Source organism: Ciconia boyciana, chromosome 1 (assembly GCF_034638445.1).
Source record: "Ciconia boyciana chromosome 1, ASM3463844v1, whole genome shotgun sequence".
NCBI classification, from domain to species: Eukaryota; Metazoa; Chordata; class Aves; order Ciconiiformes; family Ciconiidae; genus Ciconia; species Ciconia boyciana.
Window position 1 is genome coordinate 219191140 of NC_132934.1, and position 24837 is coordinate 219215976.

Below are 24837 nucleotides of genomic sequence, written 5' to 3' on the forward strand. Positions count from 1 at the left end.
GGGGACAGCATGCACTGGGGGGACAGCATGCATCAGGAGGGACTGCGCACCCTCAGGGGACAGCGAGCACCCAGGGGCCCAGCCCACGGCAGACACGCAGCCCCCGGCACCGTGCGCAGCAGGGTGCAAGGTCCCCCCCAGCCCCGCAAGCCCCCGCTGCGAGTTACTCGGCCACAGGCAACGGGCTGGGACTCGGGAGAGCGACGCTTAGAGCCTGACCTGCCTCCAACCCCTCGTGCCTCAGTTTCCCCCAGAGAAAACAGCCCTGAACGCCCCCCCCTCCCCGAGCCCCCGGGGCTGCCCCAGGCAGCGGGCACGGCACCGGGGCGCAGAGTGACCCAGGCTGGCGCGACGGGAGCCTCGTTCGGAGCTTCGTTTGGTTTTGCCGTGTTGCCCCCCCCCTCCTCTTTAATCACTGAAAATTTCTCTTCTGATACATTCTAGGCGAAAAATAAATGAAGCATCCGAGCCAGGCGGGCAATGTTCTTCCAGAAGTACTTACGCAAATCGTTAGCGTGTTAATGATCGTGCCACGCTGGCGATTCCAGGTGGCCCAGCAGCAATAAGGAAGACCCCAGACCGGCCCAGGCATACGGAGGATGTGAATTTATTGCCAGATTAAATAAAAGAATAATAGGCGCTATCTGTTAGCGATGGGTTGTGTCGCTCCGCGCTGGCCCCGCTCCAGCCGCAGGACACGGGGACTCCTGCCACCTGCTCCCAAGCTGTCCCCTCCGCTCGCCTTGGCCCCTGGTTTTGCAGTGGGTTCGCTTCCGAGGGACAACAGATCGAGGTGCCACCGTCAGCACCCGGGCCGTGCTCTGGGACGGCGGAGCGGGGCTCGGTTTCCATCAGCTTTTGAGACTGCTGAGAAATTTGGCGCGCGGGGAGCAGGGTCCCCGTCCCCCCCGCTGGAGCTGGCGGAGGCTGCGGGATGCAGGGATGCTCCTGCCCGGGACCCAGATGTTGCTCCTCGCTTGCCCCAACGTGCTGATGCAAAGCCCAGGGGCAGCGGGCAGCCCGTCCAGCGGCGAGCGGGGACCGCGGACGTCACGGCGTGGGGGAGAAGGTCTGAAGAAGCCGACTGGGAGGGAGCGTGGCTCGGCAGACGTTGCCAGTGGGCCAGCAAGCGAGCTGGGGGCAGGAGGGAGAAGGGCCGGGAGGGGAGCTCTGCCGGCGAGGAGAGGGCGACGGAAGCCTGGCACAGGGAGCAGGAACAAGGCCGCACACAGGAACGGCCTGAGGGCACGGGCTCCCCAAAAGCAGACCTGAGGGGGAACAGCAGCACGGAGCCCTCTGAGCCTGGCCCAGGGATGCTCTGAGCCTGGCCCGGGGATGCTCTGAGCCTGACCCCAGGGATGCTCTGAGCCCTGACCCCAGGGATGCTCTGAGCCTGATCTGGGGATGCTCTGAGCCTGACCCGGGGATGCTCTGAGCCTGACCTGGGGATGCTCTGAGCCTGACCTGGGGATGCTCTGAGCCTGGCCCAGGGATGCTCTGAGCCTGACCTGGGGATGCTCTGAGCCTGACCCGGGGATGCTCTGAGCCTGACCTGGGGATGCTCTGAGCCTGGCCCGGGGATGCTCTGAGCCTGGCCCAGGGATGCTCTGAGCCTGACCCGGGGATGCTCTGAGCCTGACCCGGGGATGCTCTGAGCCTGGCCCAGGGATGCTCTGAGCCTGACCCCAGGGATGCTCTGAGCCTGGCCCAGGGATGCTCTGAGCCTGACCCGGGGATGCTCTGAGCCTGGCCCAGGGATGCTCTGAGCCTGACCTGGGGATGCTCTGAGCCTGGCCCAGGGATGCTCTGAGCCTGGCCCAGGGATGCTCTGAGCCTGACCTGGGGATGCTCTGAGCCTGGCCCGGGGATGCTCTGAGCCTGACCTGGGGATGCTCTGAGCCTGACCTGGGGATGCTCTGAGCCTGACCCGGGGATGCTCTGAGCCTGGCCCGGGGATGCTCTGAGCCTGACCTGGGGATGCTCTGAGCCTGACCTGGGGATGCTCTGAGCCTGACCCGGGGATGCTCTGAGCCCTGACCCCAGGGATGCTCTGAGCCTGACCCGGGGATGCTCTGAGCCTGGCCCAGGGATGCTCTGAGCCTGACCTGGGGATGCTCTGAGCCTGACCTGGGGATGCTCTGAGCCTGACCCGGGGATGCTCTGAGCCTGGCCCGGGGATGCTCTGAGCCTGGCCCAGGGATGCTCTGAGCCCTGACCCGGGGATGCTCTGAGCCCTGACCCCAGGGATGCTCTGAGCCCTGACCCCAGGGATGCTCTGAGCCTGGCCCAGGGATGCTCTGAGCCTGACCTGGGGATGCTCTGAGCCTGGCCCGGGGATGCTCTGAGCCCTGGGCCGGGGATGCTCTGAGCCTGGCCCGGGGATGCTCTGAGCCTGGCCCAGGGATGCTCTGAGCCCTGACCCGGGGATGCTCTGAGCCTGACCCCAGGGATGCTCTGAGCCTGGCCCGGGGATGCTCTGAGCCTGGCCCGGGGATGCTCTGAGCCTGGCCCGGGGATGCTCTGAGCCTGGCCCAGGGATGCTCTGAGCCTGACCTGGGGATGCTCTGAGCCTGGCCCAGGGATGCTCTGAGCCTGACCTGGGGATGCTCTGAGCCTGGCCCGGGGATGCTCTGAGCCTGGCCCAGGGATGCTCTGAGCCTGACCTGGGGATGCTCTGAGCCTGACCCGGGGATGCTCTGAGCCTGACCTGGGGATGCTCTGAGCCTGACCTGGGGATGCTCTGAGCCTGGCCCGGGGATGCTCTGAGCCTGGCCCAGGGATGCTCTGAGCCCTGACCCGGGGATGCTCTGAGCCCTGACCCCAGGGATGCTCTGAGCCCTGACCCCAGGGATGCTCTGAGCCTGGCCCAGGGATGCTCTGAGCCTGACCTGGGGATGCTCTGAGCCTGGCCCGGGGATGCTCTGAGCCCTGGGCCGGGGATGCTCTGAGCCTGGCCCGGGGATGCTCTGAGCCTGGCCCAGGGATGCTCTGAGCCCTGACCCGGGGATGCTCTGAGCCTGACCCCAGGGATGCTCTGAGCCTGGCCCGGGGATGCTCTGAGCCCTGGGCCGGGGATGCTCTGAGCCTGGCCCGGGGATGCTCTGAGCCTGGCCCAGGGATGCTCTGAGCCCTGACCCGGGGATGCTCTGAGCCTGACCTGGGGATGCTCTGAGCCTGACCCCAGGGATGCTCTGAGCCTGACCTGGGGATGCTCTGAGCCTGACCCCAGGGATGCTCTGAGCCTGACCTGGGGATGCTCTGAGCCTGACCCCAGGGATGCTCTGAGCCTGGCCCAGGGATGCTCTGAGCCTGGCCCGGGGATGCTCTGAGCCTGACCTGGGGATGCTCTGAGCCCTGGGCCGGGGATGCTCTGAGCCTGACCCGGGGATGCTCTGAGCCTGGCCCGGGGATGCTCTGAGCCTGGCCCAGGGATGCTCTGAGCCCTGACCCGGGGATGCTCTGAGCCTGGCCCAGGGATGCTCTGAGCCTGGCCCGGGGATGCTCTGAGCCTGACCCGGGGATGCTCTGAGCCTGACCTGGGGATGCTCTGAGCCCTGGGCCGGGGATGCTCTGAGCCTGGCCCGGGGATGCTCTGAGCCTGGCCCGGGGATGCTCTGAGCCTGGCCCAGGGATGCTCTGAGCCTGACCCGGGGATGCTCTGAGCCTGACCTGGGGATGCTCTGAGCCCTGGGCCGGGGATGCTCTGAGCCTGGCCCGGGGATGCTCTGAGCCTGGCCCGGGGATGCTCTGAGCCTGACCCCAGGGATGCTCTGAGCCTGGCCCAGGGATGCTCTGAGCCTGACCCAGGGATGCTCTGAGCCTGGCCCGGGGATGCTCTGAGCCTGACCTGGGGATGCTCTGAGCCCTGGGCCGGGGATGCTCTGAGCCTGGCCCGGGGATGCTCTGAGCCTGGCCCAGGGATGCTCATCACCCCACTGAAGCCATCTCAGCCTGGGTGTGTGTGGCCAGCACAGCTCTTTGTGCCTGTGCCCCCCCAAACCTACTCGCCCCCTCTGGGCACGGACCGGAGGGCAGATGTGCTTGATTTACAGACACCTTCTTCGGAAGGGCACCCGCTGGGCACCCGCTTCATCCCTCCTCTCGCTCCGGGGACACGAGCACACACATCCCAACCTGTCTTTCCCCCACACGTCCCCTCGCTCGTAGGACACCCTGGGGAGGGACAGCTCTGTCCCCACGGCACCACGGATGCCTGGGTACTATATCCTGCTATGAAGATGCTTTGAAACATGCTGTGCCTCAGTTTCCCCTTCTAGACCCATTTGCTAGAAGGGGGACAAAAGGGGACCCCAGCCCTTCCCTAGGACCTTCGGGTGCTTCCCACCCTCCTCCCGGTGGAAATCTCCTCCTTGGAGGCAAATCAGGCCACGAGGATGCTCCCCTCCCGCAAAGGGATGAGCTGGGACACGGGCAGCGCCGGCAGGAGCCCGGCAGGACCGTCCCCAAGACACCCCCCCGGGGACCCCGATGTGGGGGTGACACCCGGCTCTCGCTCCCCTCCCTCTTGCAGGCTCCCACTGGTGTCCCCAGGGTTTTTCCCCTCTTGGGACAACTCTCCGTGGGCATCCCTCGGCACGACTGCCCACTGCCACCCTCTCGCCTGGCACCTGCCTGCTCCAATCCCCCTCGTTATCTCTCTTTTGTTAACGATGCATTCACTCACCAATTTAACCTGGATTAAATCTGGCTCGCTCGCTTGCTCGTTCTCCTCCAATTAATTTGTTCGTCGCTTCTATTTCCAAATTAATTCATCAGGCTCTTTGGCAGGGAGAAAACGGCGGTGCCTGGGGTCTGCGCTGCTCGGGAAGGGATCGGGGTTAATTATCCCGGCGGGAATAACCGGGAGGGGAAGCGGAGCAGGGGCTCATCCCGGGATACGGACCCGGATCCGGGGCAAGCGGCGTCCCCCGGCCCACCCGTGAGCATCCCACCGCAGGGGGGCCATGGGATGGGGGACCACCGGCTCATCCGCGCCGGCCCCATCATTTCCATGTCACAGGGACAAAATCCTGACGGAACAAAACGTGGCACCTCTGGGGGGGTCGCCCCGGTCCGAGGCGGGGGTGAGGGGGGGGCCCAGGCTGCACCCCGCAAGGGTTAACGCCGGGTACAGCACGGGGTGTTCGAGCTAAAAATACGCGGTGACTTTTTCTGTATTTGCTCTAATGAGTCATTCTCTTTAAGTAATTTATTGCTCGTTACATAATCACTTTCATTTTCAGCTCAAGAAAAATGGAATAATTTTTTTTCCCTTTTTTTTCCTTTTTTTTTCCTTTTTTTTTTTTTTTTTTTAATGAAAAGGGCATTTAGCAAACCCTGCAGGCGCGTGAGCATCGGCCATTTTCCCAACTCTTCCCTGCATTTTTCCATCAAAGGACCGGGATGCCGCCGCCGGCGGCTCCTCAGCTCCTTTCGCGTCCTCCAGCGAAAGCTTTTCGGGAGCCCGGCGGGCACCGGGGCGATGCTCTAGGGTGTGGGGGGGCTCTGGGTGCCTGGGAGGGGGGCAGAGCACCCTGGGGCCGGCTCGGTGGGGATGGTGGCACCAAGGAGGCTCGGGGATGGGCTGGAGGGGCCGGATCCGCGGTGGCCAGCCCAGGCACGTCTCGCCTGGCTGGGGCGAGCACCCACCAGCGCGGCCCCGAGGGCCAAGCCTGGGCTCCAGCTGCGTCCCAGCAAGCCCAGTGCTGCATCCCAGCTAACCCAGTGCTGTGTCCCAGCAAGCCCAGTGCTGTGTCCCAGCTAACCCAGTGCTGTGTCCCAGCAAGCCCAGTGCTGCATCCCAGCTAACCCAGTGCTGTGTCCCAGCAAGCCCAGTGCTGTGTCCCAGCTAACCCAGTGCTGTGTCCCAGCAAGCCCAGTGCTGCATCCCAGCTAACCCAGTGCTGTGTCCCAGCAAGCCCAGTGCTGCGTCCCAGCAAGCCCAGTGCTGCATCCCAGCTAACCCAGTGCTGCATCCCAGCTAACCCAGTGCTGCATCCCAGCAAGCCCAGTGCTGCATCCCAGCTAACCCAGTGCTGCATCCCAGCTAACCCAGTGCTGTGTCCCAGCAAGCCCAGTGCTGTGTCCCAGCTAACCCAGTGCTGTGTCCCAGCAAGCCCAGTGCTGCATCCCAGCTAACCCAGTGCTGCGTCCCAGCTAACCCAGTGCTGTGTCCCAGCTAACCCAGTGCTGCGTCCCAGCAAGCCCAGTGCTGCGTCCCAGCTAACCCAGTGCTGCGTCCCAGCAAGCCCAGTATGGTGCCCCAGCAATTCCAGTGCCGTGACCCAGTAAACCCAGTGCCATGTCCCAGCAAGCCCAGTGCCGTGTCCTAACAAGTCCAGTGGGAGTGTCGTGTCCCACCAAGCTCAGTGTCACGTCCTAACAAGCCCAGTGCCGTGTCCCAGCAAGCCCAGTATGATGCCCCAGCAAACCCAGTGCTGTGTCCCAGAAATCCAAGCGCTGTGTCCCACCGAGCCCAGTACAGTGCCCCGGCAAGCCCAGTGCTGTGTCCCAGTAAATCCAGTGCCATGTCCCAGCAAGCCCAGTGCCGTGTCCTAACAAGTCCAGTGCCACATCCTAGCAATCCCAGCGCTACCTCCCAGCAAGCCCAGCGCTGCGTCCCAGCAATCCCAGTATGGTGCCCCAGAAAACCCAGTGTCGTGTCCCAGCAAACCCCATGCTGTGTCCCAGAAATCCCAGTGCTGCGTCCCAGCAAGCCCAGTGCCACGTCCCAGCAGCCCAGGGCCGTGTCCTAACAAGTCGAAGGGAAGCCACAGGGATGGGGACCCCAGCCACCCTCAACACTGGGGGGTGAATGGGGGGGCTCCGGCTCAGGCTCCCCTGGGACTGGGGGGGATCTACGGCCTGGGGGTGGGAACCCCTGCTCCCCTCTACCCCTGCCAGCCCTCGCTGCTGGCAGCTGCCCGCTCCCTGCCACCGAGATGGGGGGAAAAATCTCGAGTTTGGAGCTGCAGACTAGGAATTAACTCCGCCAAATGTTTTATTTGTGTAGAAATGCAATTATGCTAATTAAAGCATATCTGTAATTACAGCACTTAGTGGCCCGTAAAGTGCACAAGTGACTCCGGTGACTTTGGAGGAGGTGGAAACCTGGAGGGTGGCCTGGCCCCGGCGCCAGCGACGTCCTCAGCATGGCGAGAGCCAGCGTCCCCATGGGGTGACAGCGGTGACCCCAGCGCCTGCAGAGCTGGTTGGGACAGCGGGCAGCGATCTCAGGCAGGGCGCAGGAGCGAGCTGGGGCTCGTTGCAGAGGATGCTCGGGGAGGGCAGGACAGAGCGGTACCCACAGCCGTGCCTCGGCACAGGCGCCCGCCGCCAGCCGCGCCACGGTCCCGCCTGCGCCGGGTGCGAAGGCGAAGGGCAGGCGATGGCTCCAGCGCCCGAGGGACGAGGGAGCAGGAGGAGAAGCGGGTCCCCAGGGGCACGGGGCAGGGGTGGGCATCGCCCCGGCTGCAAGGGGAGCACAGCCCAGGGTGGGCACCGGTGCCCGGGCAAAGGGAGAGGCTGGTGTGAGCGAGGCGGAGCGGGGAGCAGGCTCGGGGCCCCGGCTCCGCAAGCGGCTGAGGCTGGAGAGCATATCTGGAAGGGAGAGATAAATGGGAAGGAGAGGAACACGACAGCCAGAGCACCGGCCAGACAGACCCACGGGCTGGCTGGGACCAGGTAACTCGGTCTCCCAGCAAAAGCAAGAGGGGAAATTGCGCCTGCCCCCGCCTCAATAAAGCCCTCGCTGTGGGCAGCGCGTGACGGGGGGGACAAGGACCATGGTGGGGGGACGGGATGGGGCAGAGGGGAGATGCTACGGGGGCCCGGGACAGCCCGGGGCAAGGGGAGCAGCAAACTCAGGCTGGCAGCGATGGGGAGCTCCGGGGTCCCCGCACCCCCCGGAGACCTCTCCTCCATCCTTCAGCGGCAAAGAGCACTCGGAGGCAGCCGACCTCCCACGCTGGCACCTGCCGACTCGGATTTCATCTTCCCCAGCCTCAAGCAGCGACAGAAAATTGCCTGTTTACTGCAATCGCCGAGTCTGAAGCCAAAGAATTTCGCCGTGCGCATCCGAGGGATGGATCGCGGCGCGGGCACGGGGTGCCCCGCGGTTAAGCGTCGCCGGGGCATCCGCGGGCAGGACGGGTGGGGATGGGTGCCCAGCTCCCGTGTTTAATTTGGAGCCATCGTCAGCTCCGGGTAATTACAGGCCTGCATATTAATGGGCAGGTGCTGCAGGATGCCGGGTGGTGACACGCCAGCTGGCGGGAGCACGGGCGGGAAGGGGAACGGTGTCACCGAAGCTTTGCCGGGTGCGATTTATTTGCTTAACAAACGCATCAAGCCCTAAGTGCCTTCCATAAATCCGCGGAAGGGCTGAGCTCTGTTTGCACGGCAAACGCACTTCCCCGGGTGCTGCCTGGCCCTTAAGCGTTAGGTCCCATGCAGGCAGCTGCCTTCGCTGCCAGGCTGGAAGAGCAGCTCCCGGGGGGCCGCGGAGCCGCAGGAAGGCAGCCCAGCCCCGACTGATGGGGCTGGAAAGCCTGGCAGCCCCGCAAGCCTGCAAATCCCCATTCCCATTGCATTGCACCCCAAGATGCCAAGACCCAGCTCGCTGGAAGCAGGAGGGTAGCCCTGAGCCCCCCCCCAAGCTGTCCCCAAGGGGGGACACTGGGAATGCTGGGTGACACAAGAAGCTTTGCATGGCAGCACCGGAGCAGGGAGGAGAGGAAAACAGGAGTGCCACCACCTTGGGGACCTCCAGGCGAGGCCACCGGTACCCCGAGGGAGCTGTGCCCGTGCCGCAGCCCCGGCACCAAACCAGGCAGGAGCAGCGCCGGGTGCGGCGAGGCCGGGGGGAGGAAACACACGGTTACCCTGAATCTCCGAGGAATTGTCCTTGGCCAAATGCAGCGTTACAGACTCTGCCAACTCATCTCTCAATTAGTAGGTTTAGTTGATAACCAGGGGGAAAAAAAAAAAGCAGCAGGAGGTGGTGTTTTAGCGTGCGTTCATTATCTTCCCAGCGCTGTTTGCTGGTTTTTTCCCTTTCCCGGCTTTTTTTCCCTTCCACAAGCCCCCTCCCCATCCTCCCCATCCCGATACACGACCAGCCCCACTGCTCATCCCTGCCCAGCACCGAACCGGGCTCAACCCCACATTCGGGGTGCGGGGTCCTCTCCACCCGCTGCCATCAGCAGAATTCCATGGGAACAGAGCAGGACCCCAGCATCCCACCTCTGTCACCTGCGCCCCATCCCTCCCTGGGAAGCGCAGGAGCAGGGATCCTCTCCTGGGCTGCAACACGCCGAATTTCTCAGCGAATCCTCCGTGTACAACCACGGTGCAAGCGGCAGCCGCTGCCCGGGCCGGCCTCCCCTCCAAAATGAGCCACATCCCAATGCTGAGGCAATAAATGCAGCACATTCCCCTCGCAGGCACCACACGAACACGAAATATTAATATTAGCAAGAGCAAGCCCGGGGATCTGGACCATCAGAGGAGGGAAGGGAAAGGGCTCGGCTAAAAGATGCTCGTGCCTTTGGGGATAGGGGCTGGCAGCGGGGATGCGGGCATCAGGGCTGGCACGGGCATCGGCGGAGGGAAGGGGCTGGCAAAGAGATGCAGGGGCACGTTAGCCCACGGGGACCGGGGATGTACCACCGGCCGCTGCAATGCTCCGGAGGATGGCAGCGCATCTTGTCCCTTAATCAAGCAATGAAGCAGTTTTTATGTCTGACCAAGCCTCTACGCAAGGAGCAGACGCTTCCCCGCCCTCTCTCTCGGGGGTTACGGCGGCAGCGGTGATGAGGGAGAGACCCCTCCTTCGGTGGGGCACCGGCAGCCGTCCCCAGCCCCACAGTTGTCCCTTGCAGGGGGGACACGGGTCCTGACACCGATGGGAAGGCCAGGAAGGTGGGCAGCTCGGCCCCGGGATGGGCATGGAGGTGCCGCATCTTTCGGCGACGGTGCCTGGTGCTGCCAAACCCCCTCGGCGCCGGCTCTCCAGCAATGAACTTCAATCAGCTTCAGCAGGGTGGCCAGATCCTGCTGCCGGTGCGACCAGCGCTTGGAGCAGGTCAGGCTATTAATGCTGGTTGCACTTTCTATGAATTAATGGCTTTTCAGCTCGCTCTGCCATGCCGTGCCCGGCCAGGGCGCTTGCAGGAGGGCTGGCAGCTGCGTGTCCCCCCGGCAAGCGTCCCCAGCCCTGTCCCCTTCCCTTCGGTGCGGTCCCCATCGCAGGGTCTGGTTCACTGCGGTGCAGGAGCAGCGGTGCCGGGATCTGACCAAGCAAGGAGGGATGAAACGGGGTCCCCAGGGTAGCACCTTGGTCCCACGGTCCCCTTGGTAGCACTGTGCCTCTCTGCTGCACCCACAGATTTGGGGCTTACGGGAAGGAGGGGAGCGGGGGGCACGGCTGGGGTCCCCCCTGCCCATGCTGGTGTCCAGCACAGGCTCTCCGCATGCTCAGCCTGAACACGGGGTTCGCTCCCCAGCACGGTCCCGGCTCCCGTACACAAGCGATGCACAAGCGCGCCTGACTTTGCACTTCTCGCGGAGCTGCGGGCTCGCCAGCCCACGGACCTGCTGTCCCATCTCCCTGCCAGCGCGGCGGCGGCGGGGGGGGGGGGTCCCCAGCAGCGCCGTGGGCCCCTGCCAAGCCCCCGCCTCCGCAGAGCCCCTCCGTCCTCACCAAACCAGCCACGGCTGCAGCCCACCCATGTGCCCCGGGAGCTGGCTCCCACGCTATTCCCGGGGGGAAGAGACCCCCTCTTTCCGTCCCCGCATTCCCAGGGGAGCAGTGCAGTGGGACAGCCCGCCCCGGCTCCTTGAAGAGGGGGCGATGATCACGGCTGGACCCGGGGGGCCCCAAGGACGTGTCCCTGGCATTGCCCTGATGCAGCTCCCGGGCTTTGGGAGGGCACGTGCGGAGCCGCCGGCACCGGTGCCCCTTCCAGCCAGCCCACGGCACGGCACTCATCCTGCCCCGGCTCTCCCCGGGGACCGCAGGCAGCTGGGCAGCCCCAGGGGTATCCTGGCCATCTGGCAGGGGCAGGATCGGAGCTGGGTGCCAGGCAGGGAGCCACGGCCGTTCCCCGGAGTGTCATTTGCCTGGGGACAGCCAGCCCCAACAGCAGTCGTCCCCCCCCCACCAAACCGCTCCCCAAGCCCCCCCCGGGGTGCAGCAAGCCCGGGCTCTCACCCTGAGCATCGCCTTTTCCCGCAGCATCCTCTGGAGCGGGCGCTTGCTCGGCTCTGCGGCTGCCTCCACTCGCATCCCGGGTTTGGCCAAGGGCAACCAGCACCCAAAGGGCACCTTAGTGCCCTTGTGCATATTTTGGGGGATGCTCAACCCTCAGCAGCTGGGCTTAGGTTTCCTTTGGGGCCGACCCTGAGCATCCCCCTCTTGAAATCCCCTGCTAGTGTCTCGTGGCTTCCTTGCGACGGGTTACCGCGCCGAGAAGTCCATCTGCACAGCCAGACCGAGCCCAAACCCACCGTCTCGGCGATACGGCAGGGTGGCATCGCCCACGGTGCGGGCAGGTGATACCGGGCTCGGGAGAAACCCCATAATTAACACATTGCAGCACTCCGCTGGAGGAGCCCAAGCCTCTGATGGCGCAGAGCACTGGAGGGAACCAGGGGAAATAAAAAAGCAAAAATTTAATTAACAAAGGTCACGATGCTCCGGGCTCACACCGCCGAGCTGCGGTGCTGGCTGAGCCTGCCCCGGCCCCCTCCCTCCCGAGGGACCCCCAGGGTGCCCCGCAGCCGAAGGCGGCCACGGGAAGCAATGGGGAGAGGAGCCGGTGCACACACGCAGCCACGGGGCTCTGCCGTCGGTGCCGGCGGCTGCAGGCATGGGCTGGAGCAACCAGAAGCCTCTGCGAATAAATGCAATGCGGCCAGGTGCCCATCACCCTGGTGTGTGACACCGAGCCGGCCCCGCAGCCGACCCTTGGGCTCGCTGCAACTTCTCACGCCTTGACATCTGCTTTATCCGCAGGCTGTCGCAAGCGTCCCCAGCCCGGCACCGTCGTTCCTGGCTCAAGCTTTAGCGAAACACTCACGTTTTGGGGGGTTTCACCCACGAGCGTTTGCTGGCTCAGCATCGGTCCCGCTCCCCGGTGAGGCCGGGAGGGGTGGGAGATGAGGCCAGCCCGCGTGGCAAGTCCTAGCCGCGCTCCGGCTCAGCCGGTGGGTGAAGCGTGTGCATGGGGAGAGCCCCGGAGCCCCACTGCCGGGGAGAAAGGAGCCTGCTGTGCCGAGCGAGCGTCCCCAGGTCCCCTATCCTGGGCACCCCAACCCTAACCCTAACCTTAGCCGTAGCCCTAGGCCTGAACCTAACCTTAGCCCTAACCCTAGCCCTAGCCCTAACCTTAACCTTAAGCCCCACAGCAGCCGAGGGAGGCCAAGCCCATCTGCCGTGCACCAGAACCGCAGCCCCGAGCATCCCCGCACCCCAGTTTCCCACCTGACCAGGACCCCAAGGTGCTGCAGAAGAACCCGGGGGGGGTCCCCGGGTCCTGCAGCTCCCCCGGACGATCGCACTCAGGACCAAAGAGCCTCCCAGCCCCTGCTGAGCCGTGGGTCCCATCGCCGTCGGCTCACCGGCAGTGACAGAGCAGAGATTTCTTGCCTCGCGTAGCTGATAATAAAATCGTTAGGGGATGTATCATCAGCCTGCTTGAGCCGGGAGATTAACGGCTTTGCTGGTACCAACACCTCTCCCCATTGCTGGAGCTGCCTTGCTCTGGCACTGATTTCTTATTTAAAGGCTGCGCGGCTTCCACGTGCTTTTTTCACATGGGAAGGATGCTGCCATCAGCCTGGCTGTGTTATCACTAGTAAAAAAAAAAATAGGAAAAGGCCCCATTTTTTTTGGAGAGCAGGGAAAAACACGGCAGCGCCCATGGCTTGTGTCCTTCCAGCTGAGTATCGGCTCAAGGACGGGGCTGTGACCCATCCTGGCTGTGTGACCAGGGACACGGGGCAGTCCCGGCGTTATCCCCTTGCAGAGGATCAACCCCAGCCTGCAAACTCCTGCAAAGCCGCGCGGACGTCCCAGCTCCACTCGGAGGGGAGCAGAAGCTCCGGCTAGGGACGGTGCATCACCTCCCAGCCCCGAGCCGCCGCTGGCCTCGTCCCCAAGCACACGCTGGCTCCATCAGCGCGACATCCTCACCAGGCTGATCAATCCCACCGCTTGGCAGGGCTTCACGCTCTCGGAGCCAGGCTGGGTGCCATCCAGGCCAGCGAGGGCTCATGTCCCGGGCTACAGCTCCCTGCATTGCCAGGTAGGAGCGGATTCCGGCAGCCCTGCCTGTACCTTGCCCCCGCAGGCAGGAGCATTAGGGCTTTGCCGCAATGGGGCGAGGATTGGGGTGCCCGTCAAGCGAGGAGGGGTTTAAACGGAGGTTTTGCACGCCAGGCAGAGGGGAGCACCAGCATCTTCACCCCGTAGCAACCGGACCCTGAACCTCCGGGGACGGGGACAGGGACAGGTCCCCTTCCAGACCCGCCTGCCCCCGGGCCACATCTGCCCGCAGCCAAGGGGAGCGCAGCCGCGTTTGGCCGGCAACAGCTCAAGGAAAGAGGTGGGGGGGGGGAAAAAGCCCTCCACCGATCTTAGCCTTTCAAATGCTCATTATAAATAGCTCCTCGGTGTCTTCTGAGTCACCCAGCTGAAACGTGCAAGCTAATAACAAACTGGGAAGGGGCTGGGAAGTGATTACAAGCCAGGGGAGGCTTTCTGGCTAAGTCATCACTTCTGCGATGGGGCTGCACCGGCAGCTGCCGTTTGCTTTTTCCCTCCTCGGGTGCAACGGTTCTCCGCCACGCCTGGTGAGAAGAGGGCTTTGGGGATGCCGAAACGCGCTGCGAGGCCGTTCCTCGCCAGCCGCAACACCCAGGCCAAGCCCTGAACCCCCCTAGCCCCAGCCAAAAAAATCAGGTTTTAATATTTTCTGTGGGAAATGCACCCATCCGAAACCACCTCCTTTTTTCTATTTGATTTATTATAGAAAACACAAACTGACAAAGACCCAGAAGGCTTGAACCCACCCAAAACGCTCCCTGCAAGATCTCAAGTCATCCTTTCCCCTCTGCCCCCCCATGCTGGCGTTGCAGGCAGGGCTTTGCCAGGCTGTGCCAGACAGGCGGGGCACAGGATTTGGGGACGGGAGCAGGACCGAGGGCTGCTGCTGCCCAATAACCAGTCCCCGGGACATTTCTGAGCCAGCACTCAGCGAGTCCCTCGAAGACGCTACGTGGGTGACAAGGTTTGGGGACACCTTCCTGCTGCCTGGGGATGCCACAGCGTCATGGACCACCATCGACCGGGAATGGCTGCCCAAGGACCAGCTGGAGACCCCCGACCCAGGCTCCAACCCCCCCGAAACAGCGAATCTTGGGGTCGTCACCCATTGCTGCAAGGCAGGCGAGACTCCCACCCACCCTCGAGACCTCGGCAGCGGGGGTCCGAGCTGCCGGGCTGCCCGTTGCCTGCGCTCTGCCGGCTCTCCATCACCTAACCCCCCCCCGCTGCCGTGCGGATGGAGCCACAGCAGCAGACAAAGCATCTCCCAGCGCTCTCCATCCCCCTCGCTCCCCCCTCCAGACAGACCCATCCATTAACGAGGACAGCTCAGCCCTTTGCAGGAGAAAGCTGGACAGGCAGAAAGTCCCAGGCAGCTCCGGCCCTGCCTGCGTTTCTGGCTGCAGCCCAGCACAGCTCTCGGCGAGCCACGTGGGAGCCGGGAAAGAGACAAAAGCGAAAGCGGGGACCGGGGTTGGGGGAGAGCGGGAGGCAGGAGGGATTCCCAGAAAGGGCTGCTGCATCCACCGCTGCCCCGGGGAATCCTGCATCCCCCATGGAAGAGCTGCCGGAGAGCTGGCCGCCCGCCCCGGATGGATGCTCATCCTCCCGGAGCCAGTGGAGCAGCGCAGCTCCCGGGGGGGATGCGCGGGGGTTCGGCTGGAGATGATGGCCAGGGCACGCTCGCTCGGTGCAGCCCCTCGCCGGCAGAGCCACCGGCGCTGGGCCACGGCCAGGCCCCCGGTGTGCCAGCCTGCTCGGCGGAGCGGAGGCCGGCCTGATTGCCTGCATCTGCACTAGCACCTGGCCGGCAGCCGGCAAGCGCGGGAGGTTAATTCCCCGACACTTTAAAACCACTCGCTGCTCTGAAGCTGAGGATGCTCAGGGGGATGCCCCGGGGTGATGGAGGGGAAGCTCCTGGCCGGGGTTCCCCCCCACCCAGGGGACCTCCCTGGGCATGGAGAAGTGCAGGGTGCCAGGAAGCTCCTCCATCCTCTTCACGAGGCACCTCCGAGCTCCGGGGCTAGGTGCCCAGGCGGGTGGGTGATGCCGAAGCGTCCCAGACACCTCCCAGCTGACGTACCGGCACCAGGCTGGGCAAAAGGCAGAGGCACGAACAGGCTGAGGCTTTGCAAAAGCCCAGAGAACATCACACGCAGCCGCTTGCAGATCCCGAGGACCCCAGCAATGGGGGACCAGGCTGCCCTCGCCCCGCTGAACCCCTTGGCCCTGGTAAGCGGGTGCCCGGCGAGGAGCAGAGCCGCCCCGGCTGCGCTGGCTGGGGCGATGGAGTCGGTATTTTCCACGGCACTTTAAACATGCAACCCGGGGGCTGGCAATAACCACGAGGCAGAGGTTTGGGGCAGGCTCGGCAGCCTGCCCTCGGCTTTGCAGGTGCTCAGAGACCTCCAAAAGGCAGCCGAAACGCTTTGGCAGGCAGCTTACGCCCTCCGTGTCCCAGCCGGCGTTGCTCACCGGAGCAAGCCGTAGAATCATAGAATGGTTTGGGTTGGAAGGGACCTTTAAAGGTCATCTAGTCCAACCCCCATGGACGCCACGTCTCTTGTCGCCAGCGCCGCCCTTCGGATCGTGCTCCCGGAGAGAAGCAGGGAATAACGGTGAAGGCACACGAGGTGGGGAGGGAGCAGGGTTTCCCTCTGATGTGTGCCCAGGCCACACAGGCAGTGGCAGGTAGGGACATCAGCAGCATCATGAGTGTCACCTCATGTCTCCAGCTCCTCCAGTTGCTCCCCTGGGCATCCCTCGGGCCGGGATCCCGGAGGAAACGGCTCCCGGGTGTCTGCACCAGGGAGGTAACATGGGGATGGTGCATTACACGTTGCCCTTGCATGAGCCTTGACGGGGACACGCCGTCGGGGTCCTGGCATTGACCTGGAATAACCGGCACAGAGACTAACGCACTCCTGCAAAGATGCATAAGAACCACCTTTGTCCCCTCGCAGGACACCGGGCCCTTCCCTCTACCGGTGCCCGCGGGCTCCCGGCTGCTCAGCCGGCCGTGCCCCGGGCAGGATGGAGCCTCTCGTCCCAGCTGCGGCCGCAGCCACAGTCCCTCCTCCATCACGCGCCTGGCACCGACCCCGTCACCAGACCAGCGCTGAGCATGGTGACACTTGGCCGGTTCACACGTCCCCGCGTCTGCTCCTGCCAGGCAGCTGCCAGAAGCGAACCAGGCAGCGGGGAGAGCTGGATGAGGAGCAGGCAGCCCTGCCTGTTCCCCGAAGGAAGCCCTGACCTCTCCCCAGCCTCTGCTGAGCCGAGTCCTTCCCTGCAGGGATGCTCAGAGCATCGTCTCCTCCTCCGTGTTTTCAATCCGCAGAGCTCGGCTGCTTCTCCCCCAGCCCCAGCTGCTGTCGGATGCTGTGAGAGCAGCAGCTCCAGGCACCCTGGCATCCCACCCGCCGCTAACCGGGTCAGGAGCCGCCCGCCCGGGAACACGCTTCCCGCCGGGGGAAAAAGAAGGAGGAAATGGGTTAAAACGTGACCTGGATAATGCAAAATGGCACTTGACTGGCTGCCACCCGACACTCCCCTGCGATAAATCAGAGCTTATCAACCGCGCATGTGGGAGACCTGGCCCACCGATGGATCTCGGCCCCACGCAGCATCCCCAGCCGGGCAGCAGCGCTCTGCGAGGGCGGGCATCGGCATTGCTAAGATCTGCCGGCAGCACACGAGACAAGCCAGCATTAAACAACGCGGGGCTCGAGAGGAGGCAGAAAGCAGGCAGCATCACCCCGCAGCACTGGCCTCACCGGGGACACCCGCTCCAGCCGAGTGCTGAAGGGGCAGCTGGCTGCACGGGCAAGGGCATCGTCTGAACGCTCTTGGGAAGCTTTTCCACCTCTATATATCCCCCGGGGTGTACAGGAACAGCGACAAACACCTCCTGGGAAGGACATGAGGTTATATCCTGGGTAAAAGGGGGAAGCATCTTGGCTCACCATTCCTGCCTTTCCTGCCCTGGATGGCTCGAGGGGCACAGCCAGTCCAGCTACACTAAGTTTCTATAGCATCTACCTTTCTTTAAAGCCATTAAACAGCAGCTGCGAGTCAGCAGAGGCATTCCAGCCGGAGGAAACATGGGGATAGCATGGCATTTCAAGACCTCTGTGTGTTTGGCTTAAAGAAAAGGACACGGGCACATGTTCTGGCAGCAGCGTGAAAGGATCTCTGCAGGGAACAAAGCACACACAGCACCAGAGAGCGAGCCAGGAGAGCTGGGGGGAAGGATGCTGCCTGCAGAGGAGATTGGACCCAGCACCCACGGCAGTGTAGGGACATCAGCAGCTCCTGGTGCCTCTGGAAGGTGGGTCTAAGGCCCACATCACGAGATGCTGGAGGCTATTTTCTATAGAGAGAGGCAAACTTCTCATCTGAAGGTCACCTCGTGAGGGTGTGAAAACCTGGTGATGCCAGAGGGAAACGTGGGGCTGGGGCAAGAGCAGGCGGCAGATTCCCTCGCACCCCGATGGTCCTGTAATCACCTAAAGCACCTGCACCAGGAGACCTGAGGCTGCTCCTGGGCACGTCCCTGTGTGGCGAGGCAGGCCCTGGGAGCGGTGGTCCCGGCGCAGGCTGCCAAGCCAGGCAGTTCAGCCGGTGCCTGAGCACGTGGAGCTGGCACCGCCAGACAAAGGAATCCAAGCACCGAGCAGCCTTCCTCCTCGTCCCCCTACACCCGCATCCCGTCCCCGCCAGATCAGCTCACCCCTCTGGCAACGTAGGGTCTGATCCCAGCAATCATCAGGGAGGCAAGGGACTGGGAGCATCCAACATCTTCCGGTACCCGGGAGGCAGAGCACCCACGTACTGCAAATCGCCCGTGCACAGCCTGCTACCCAGCAGCTGTGGAGCCTCGTGAGTGCTACACACACGCGCACGCAGAGCCGGGGGTCTCCGCCATCCCTAGCCGAGCCTGTGGGCGATGGGAATTCAGGCACCGCATGCTTCCCGTTAGCCAGCTCAGCCCCTCTTCCCACGTGGGCTCTCCGGAGCATCACCCTTCACCGCTTCCAGGGAGCACTGTCATCCCTCAGCAAGGTCACCCCACGCTCGCACGCAAAGCCCCTCGTGCTTGCGCCGCGGAACGAGATCCCCGTGACCCCCGGAGCCCCTTCCCCACCTCGCTGCATGCAAAGAGGCACAAGCGACACCAGGACCCCCAGACCTGTTGCGTGGGTGGGTGTGTGGGGGGTGGCTTCTCTTGCCCTGCATGGAGCCGCCGAAACCACGATTCAGAGGCCTGACCTGCGTTTCACAAAGTCACCCAAGCCCCCTCCAGCCCACCACCGGGCCAGGAGCCTTCCGCTCCCATGGGAAACCGCCATGGGGTGAGGGTGACCAGGGAAATGGGGAGATGCTGTTCACACCAGCCCTCCGGCACACAGCCCTTCAGTCAGCAGCCAGCGATGACCTGCCCTGGGCTAACACAGGTGGCTAGTGGGGAAACGGGGGGGCGGGGGGGGGGTCGCAGCCGCTTGTCATTCCCCCGCCACCCCCTCCCCGCCAGCTGTCAGGCAGGAGGAACTTTTTCCTGCCTCCCCTCTCCCCAGTGTCTCCCTGACTCCTTCACCCAGCATCACCCCCGGAGCATCCCTCCCTCTCGGCGCGGTCCCCCCCATCCCCGGTGCCGGCGGGAGGGGACTCACAGGTCAGACGCGGCCGCCTGGTACGGCTGGCTCCGGCAGAGGATGGAGTGTCCGCAGCCCTGGCCCATGGCTCCGCATGCTTCGGCAGCCCTGCCAGGCGGGCGGCGGGGGCTCGGCGAGGGCTGCCGGCGGCTGGGGGCAGCGAGGAAGCCGCCGCTGCACCCGGTTCTCGGTGCTGGCTGGGAGCGGAGCCTCCCGCCGCGCTCGACGAGGGTGTCTCCAGCCCGCTGCTGTCACCGAGCCCGATGCAGCGCGCCGAGGCGTGCGGGAGGGGAGGGCGGAGGGGGGGAGCCGCTGATTGACGGCGCCGCTGCGGCTCCGCGGGGCTGGGCGGGGGCCGAGCCGCTCCCGCGGAGGCGCCGATGGGGTCCGCACCTGCCGCCCGCCGCCGCCCGCCGCGGGCCGCGCCCGGCTTCTCTCGCCGCGCCGCGCCGCGCCGAGGGGCCGCCGCCTTTGTCTAGTGAGGCACACGGTGGCCCTGCCCGCCCCGCGCTCCCCGCGGCGGCAGCCGCCCCGCCGGGCAGCGGGTCCTGATGGGGCCGCAAGCCCGTGCTGCTGGGCTTCTGCCCCGGGGGCATCGGGCAGCACAGGGCAATACTGGGCAGCACTGGTTCTGCAGGCAAGTCCCTGCCCCGGGGGTACTGGGCAGCACCAGACCCACAAGCAGCTTCCTTCTACAGGGGCACCGGGCAGCATCGAGCAATATGGAGCAGCACCGCCCCACGGGCAGGTCCCTGCCCCAGGGATACCGGGCAGCACCAGGCAGCATGCTTTCCCAAGGGCACCGGGCGGCATCGAGCAATATCAGACAGCACTGGCCCACGGGCAGGTCCCTGCCAGGGCAGTACCCTCCTGCAAGCAGGTTCCAGCCCAGGTAATACCCAGGGCTGGCTGTGCCCCCCTGACAGCTCCCTGCCCAGGCCATCCAGGCGGTGTGGAGCTGCTGGCTGTGAGATGCTGCCCACTGCATTGCTCAGCTGGGGCCAGGAGCGGGGAGGGGATGCTGAGCCCTTGGCTACCCCAGGTGGGTGAGCCCCCAGCTTGAACCTGCCCCGGGCCCCAGCCCACTCCCAGGCAGGGCTGCAGTGGAGGATCTGGAGCCTCCCAGGTGCCTGCAGCACCACTCCATGCCTGTGCCCATGCTGTCACCTCCCGAATTAGCACAGCTTCCCTCTGGGAGCCTGACTGAGCACGCAGCCCTTCGCATGTGTGCAGCACCGAGCACCACCGGAACTTGTCTTGGCTGGGTTGGAGGAGCTGCTGCACTGTCCATGCGGGCTTGCAGGACATCAGGTGGGTGCGTCCCCCACAGCCACACCGGGATCCCTGGCCTCCCTGGGCCGGGGGCTGTCAGGGTGAGCTGTCACCAGGGTGGGACGGTGGCAGAGAGTGGCTGGAGAAGGGCAAGAGTGGCTGCAGTGCCAGCCCTGGCCGTGCTCTCCAGTTGGGGCTGATCTGCCACAGCCAAAGACGTGGTGCACTGGAGCTGTGCTCCCAGGAGGGACCCTGGGGAAGGGCATCCATCCTATGTTGAATGAGGGTCAGAGCAGGCTTTGCCTGCTACGAAACCCCACATCTCCTGGCACAAGGGGAAGGCATGAAGAAGGAGCAAGAGCAGCCTGGGCTTTTAAAGATATTTAAGCATTGCAGCTCCTTCCAATGCGAGCACCAGAGACATCAGGTGAAGCTAATAGGAACCAGGTCCTGAACAAAGAGAGGGAGGAGATCATCCCGCAGGTGAAGGTGAGGAGCAGAACTTCTTGCCCCAGGATGCTGTGGATGCTAAAAGTTCACATGGCTTAAGGGCAGCATTTTCATGTACACAACGATACAGCAACGGGCAGTAGTTCGGGGCATCCCTGAGCACCACGTGGTCAGAGGCCAGGAGAGACCTTGGGAAAATTTTGCATATACTTGCCCTGCTCTTACACTCGCCCTTGGCATCTCTTGGCCACTGGCAATGAGGGGTGATGGACCTTTGGTTTGAGCCAGTACAGCCACCCTGATGATAGTCTGGTGAAGCCAGGAGCATCTCCGGGGTCCGCAGGCTTTGCAGCATCCCTCTGCAGGCACCCGCACCCTCCACACGCTCTCCATGTGCTGCACAGCGGTACCGACCCACGCTCCCAAACTGGGAGCTCGGCTTCGTTTAAGGAGCTTTTGCACCGAAAGGAGCTATTTTGGTTGCTCTTCACTAGCCTTGTGGATCTCCATCCCTCCAGGGTCACTTTTTGTGGGGAGAGGGGAGGAACGTGCTTTAAAATCAGCATGGATATGTTGCTACTCCCCTGCTCTGTCGTGAATCCACCAGCTGGGACTTTTAAGAGCAGCAATAGATACTAAGAGATTAGCACTCAAATCACATCAGTTCCTGTCAAATTCACAAGGATTAATATCCCCATGGTCTACATAAATAGGCAGTGTATAGTATGAATTACACGAGATCCTCTGCCTGCGCTGTCCGGAGGGGGAAACCGAGGCCCAGACCTGCGATGACTTGCCCAGATTTTATCCCAGGAGGTGATAGTAGAGCCAGGGCTAATTTGAGATTATTTTAAGGACCATCACCTTAATCTAATCCCTATTTCCATCCTGAGTCTCAGGTTTAATGATGTTTTCGTCCTCTCGCTGAGCTCACCCGGGTTTTTGGAGCACGTCCCGCACTCCTTCGGGGGGAACCTGCTGTGGGACACCATGGGATGCCCTGGGGACTGGGAGCCATCCCAGTGCTCACCCATCTTCTCCCAGCAAAGTGGCTGGTGCCAGCCCAAGGGCAGGCAAAGCCTCAGAAGGCTCAAACATTCAACTCGGTGATTTTATTTAGTGCTCTCACTCTTTTTTTTTTTTTTCCCCCTCAGGTTGTCATTATTTGATTTCCTCCCAGCAGCCTGCACCTTGGGGGGAAAACAGCTGCGCCATGGTTCTCATTTCGGCCCAGGCAGGTTGAGCAGGCTGTCGCCGCACGGTTGCACTTAGCGTTGGTATTAATGCATCCAGACTGCAGCAACTCTCAAACTTTCTCAGTTTCTGGGCTCCGGCAGAGGTGCGGACTGCACAGGAGGACTGGCACTGCCTTGCTTTCTGCTTTTGCTTCTTGTGGACTTTCTAGAGCCCAAGACTTCAGGCTGACCTCGAGTCCACGATGCAGGGGATGTGGAGACCCACACGGATGCCGTGGGGCTGAACCGGTCCCTACACCCTGCAGCGGCGGCGATGGGCGCGGGGAGCAAGGCGGGTGCTGCGTACGGGCCATGCAACGCCCACCGAGCCTGCTAACGCCCATGTGATGGAGCCGCCTTTCCACATCATCTTGGCACGAAGACATCTACAGGGAGTCCCCTCCTTCCCGGAAAAGCTGGTTCCCATGGTTGTTTATCCCAGCCTCTCTTATTCCCAAGAGGCGTTTGTGTCTGGGAACGGTCCCCAGCCAGAAGCAGCTGAGAAGATCAGAGCAGATTTGAGTGCAAGCCCCACCAGAAGGAACCACCCATCCCCAGATGCGAGGCAGGGACCACCACGTCTGCGTATTCCCAGCATCCGACCTGCTCTCAACCCCCTGCGAATCCTCCCGTGCAGCCGGCGTGATGCCTGGCGCTCTCCCCTATCCAAATGTTATTCCTGGTATTTAAAAGACGTGGTTTTTCTCTGCTCCACGTCGCTCTGTACTATTTTCTCCTCAAGAGAAAAGTCAGCCCTGTATCCAAGCAGCTTCCCAGAGTCCTTCTGCAGACGGCAGCGCGGGTGCTCGGGCTCTCTCCCTAGGAGACACGGTTCCTCCTTTCAGCATCTGCAGCCCCAGGAGTTTCACAAATGCTGAGAAATTTAAATAGCCTGATGGAAAGCTTCCGCTGCTTCTGAAATATTTTGATGCATTTCATTAAAAATGCTCAGTTTGGTGTTTTTTTTTTTCAGATAAATCCCTACTTGCTCTTGCTTGGAAGCACCCAGGAGGGCTGGACTGGCACCTTGAGGGCCCAGGGGAATTCTGGCTTGGTTTCATAAGCAACCAAGGACTACAGGAGCCCACCCAGGGTGAGGGGCATCGCACAGATGTCAGGGGGATGCGACCTTCTGGTGGATGCCATGAAAACGGGCGGCTGGTTTGGAGATGGCGAAGGCAGAGGATCCTGAAGCGCCGAGCTTTGGCTTTCGTGCCGCGTCTTGAGGAGGTTTCTCAGCAGGTTTCTCCACCAGCCTCAAGCAAAGAGGCCTCTGCCTCTGCTGCAGCTCCCCATCATCATGACGGAGACATCCAACCCCCTCCGGCATCACCTCTGCACCCATCAAAGCTTCTCTTCCTCCAAGTGCTGCACTTTGTGGGCAGATATTTCTCCACCGAAGCAGCCGGTCCCTACCTTCCCCCTTCAGATGGTGTTGATCCATCACCTGCCAGCCCGCGCCTCCCCAAGAAGCTGCCGTTTGGAGAAGGCAAGGATGTTTGCAAGCATCCCCGGGTTTCTGACCTCCCAGAGCAAACCTGAAGCGCCACGGGCATAAGGGGTGCAGGTGCTGGGTGGGCATCGTTGGGTGGGCATCGTTGGGTGGGCATCGTTGGGTGGGCATCGTTGGGTGGGCATCGTTGGGTGGGCATCACTGGGTAGCCCCTCCACCACGTGGGGAGCAGGAGGGATGTGCCTGGGCGAGGTGGTGCGGGTGCTGGCTGTGGTGGCCCGTCCCCTCCCATGCTTTTGATGCCCCCTGATCTAGCGGGGTTGCTGCAGGGCAGGGACTTCAGGTCTCTGGTCCAACCTCCTGCTCAAAGGTGGGTCAGGCCAGGCCTTCACCTGATCCATCTCCAAGGATGGAGACCACATGACCTCTTTGGGCCATCCGCTACTCAACGGTGGAAAGGTTTCTCCGTATTCCCAGTGTGAGCATCTGTGCTTGCTGTGGACACCCACCTCAGCTGCTCCGTGGGTTGCTCAACAGCCCCCAGCCCACGTTAGGACCCCGTCATTAGGAACGCAGCACCCTCCAAGCCCTCCAACACCCAATCAGCTCCGAGGCCACCTCCACCTCCTCTGCACGCTGCCCTGTGCCCACTGAGGTCCCGTGGGGCTCAGACCCCCACGGAGCTGGCGCTGAGCCTGGCTGTTGGAGCTCAATGGGGTGGGCACCGCAAAGGCAGACAGGGATGTTAGACCTGGACCATGGTGAAGGAGCGAGGCCCCGGTGATGGCCAGCGAGATCCACCAAGAAACCTTCTCCAGGCGCATCCAAAGGGTGCACCTTACCCCGAGGAGGGAGAGGGTCCCGGGAGGGTCCAACACGGCGTCTCCTACAAACCCCTCTTGTTTCTCCGCGCGATTCTGCGTTAGATGCAACAAACACCCTTTTGATGGAGTTCATGGCAATCCCCGCTCTTGGCGCTGACACGGGCCGTATATCTTTATTTATTGTCAGGAAGACGAAGCACTGCCGGCGTTTCAAAGGCATCGTTACAGTTACGTGCCCTCGTACCAATATTTGTGGTGTGAATATGAAACAAGCCTTGCTTTCGACTTCTGCGGAGCCTCCTTAGCTACAGGATTGAATTTTTTGAGCTCTGAATAGCCGTGCATTGTCCTCGAGTGCTCATTGTGCAGGATACCAATTCCACCGCTAATGTAGATGTATTTGCAGATACAAAGCAATTTGCTCTGCAGATACTTTCCCTACAAAAGGGCTCGGCATCGCTGCCGCCCTGTGCTCAGAGCTGCGGGCTTCCAGAGAGCAATTTGCTCCCTTGCTGTGCATGCAAGCTTTGCTTCTTCCAGAAATACCCCGGCAGCTCAGCCCAGCATCCCGGGATAATCCCAGGGACCGAGCCACACTCACTTTCCTACTTGCAGGGTTTCC

General features: G+C 63.0%; 1 protein-coding gene across 1 annotated transcript in view; it reads right to left on the reverse strand.

Annotated features, from left to right (window-relative positions):
• The window catches only part of PDE2A (phosphodiesterase 2A), a 62960-nt gene extending 43893 nt beyond the window's left edge, over window positions 1-19067 (reverse strand). The window contains exon 1 of the mRNA XM_072855553.1: window positions 19000-19067. Coding sequence (XP_072711654.1) covers window positions 19000-19067 — 68 coding nt within the window. The remainder of the gene's footprint in view (window positions 1-18999) is intronic.
• Between the last annotated feature and the right edge of the window lie 5770 nt (window positions 19068-24837).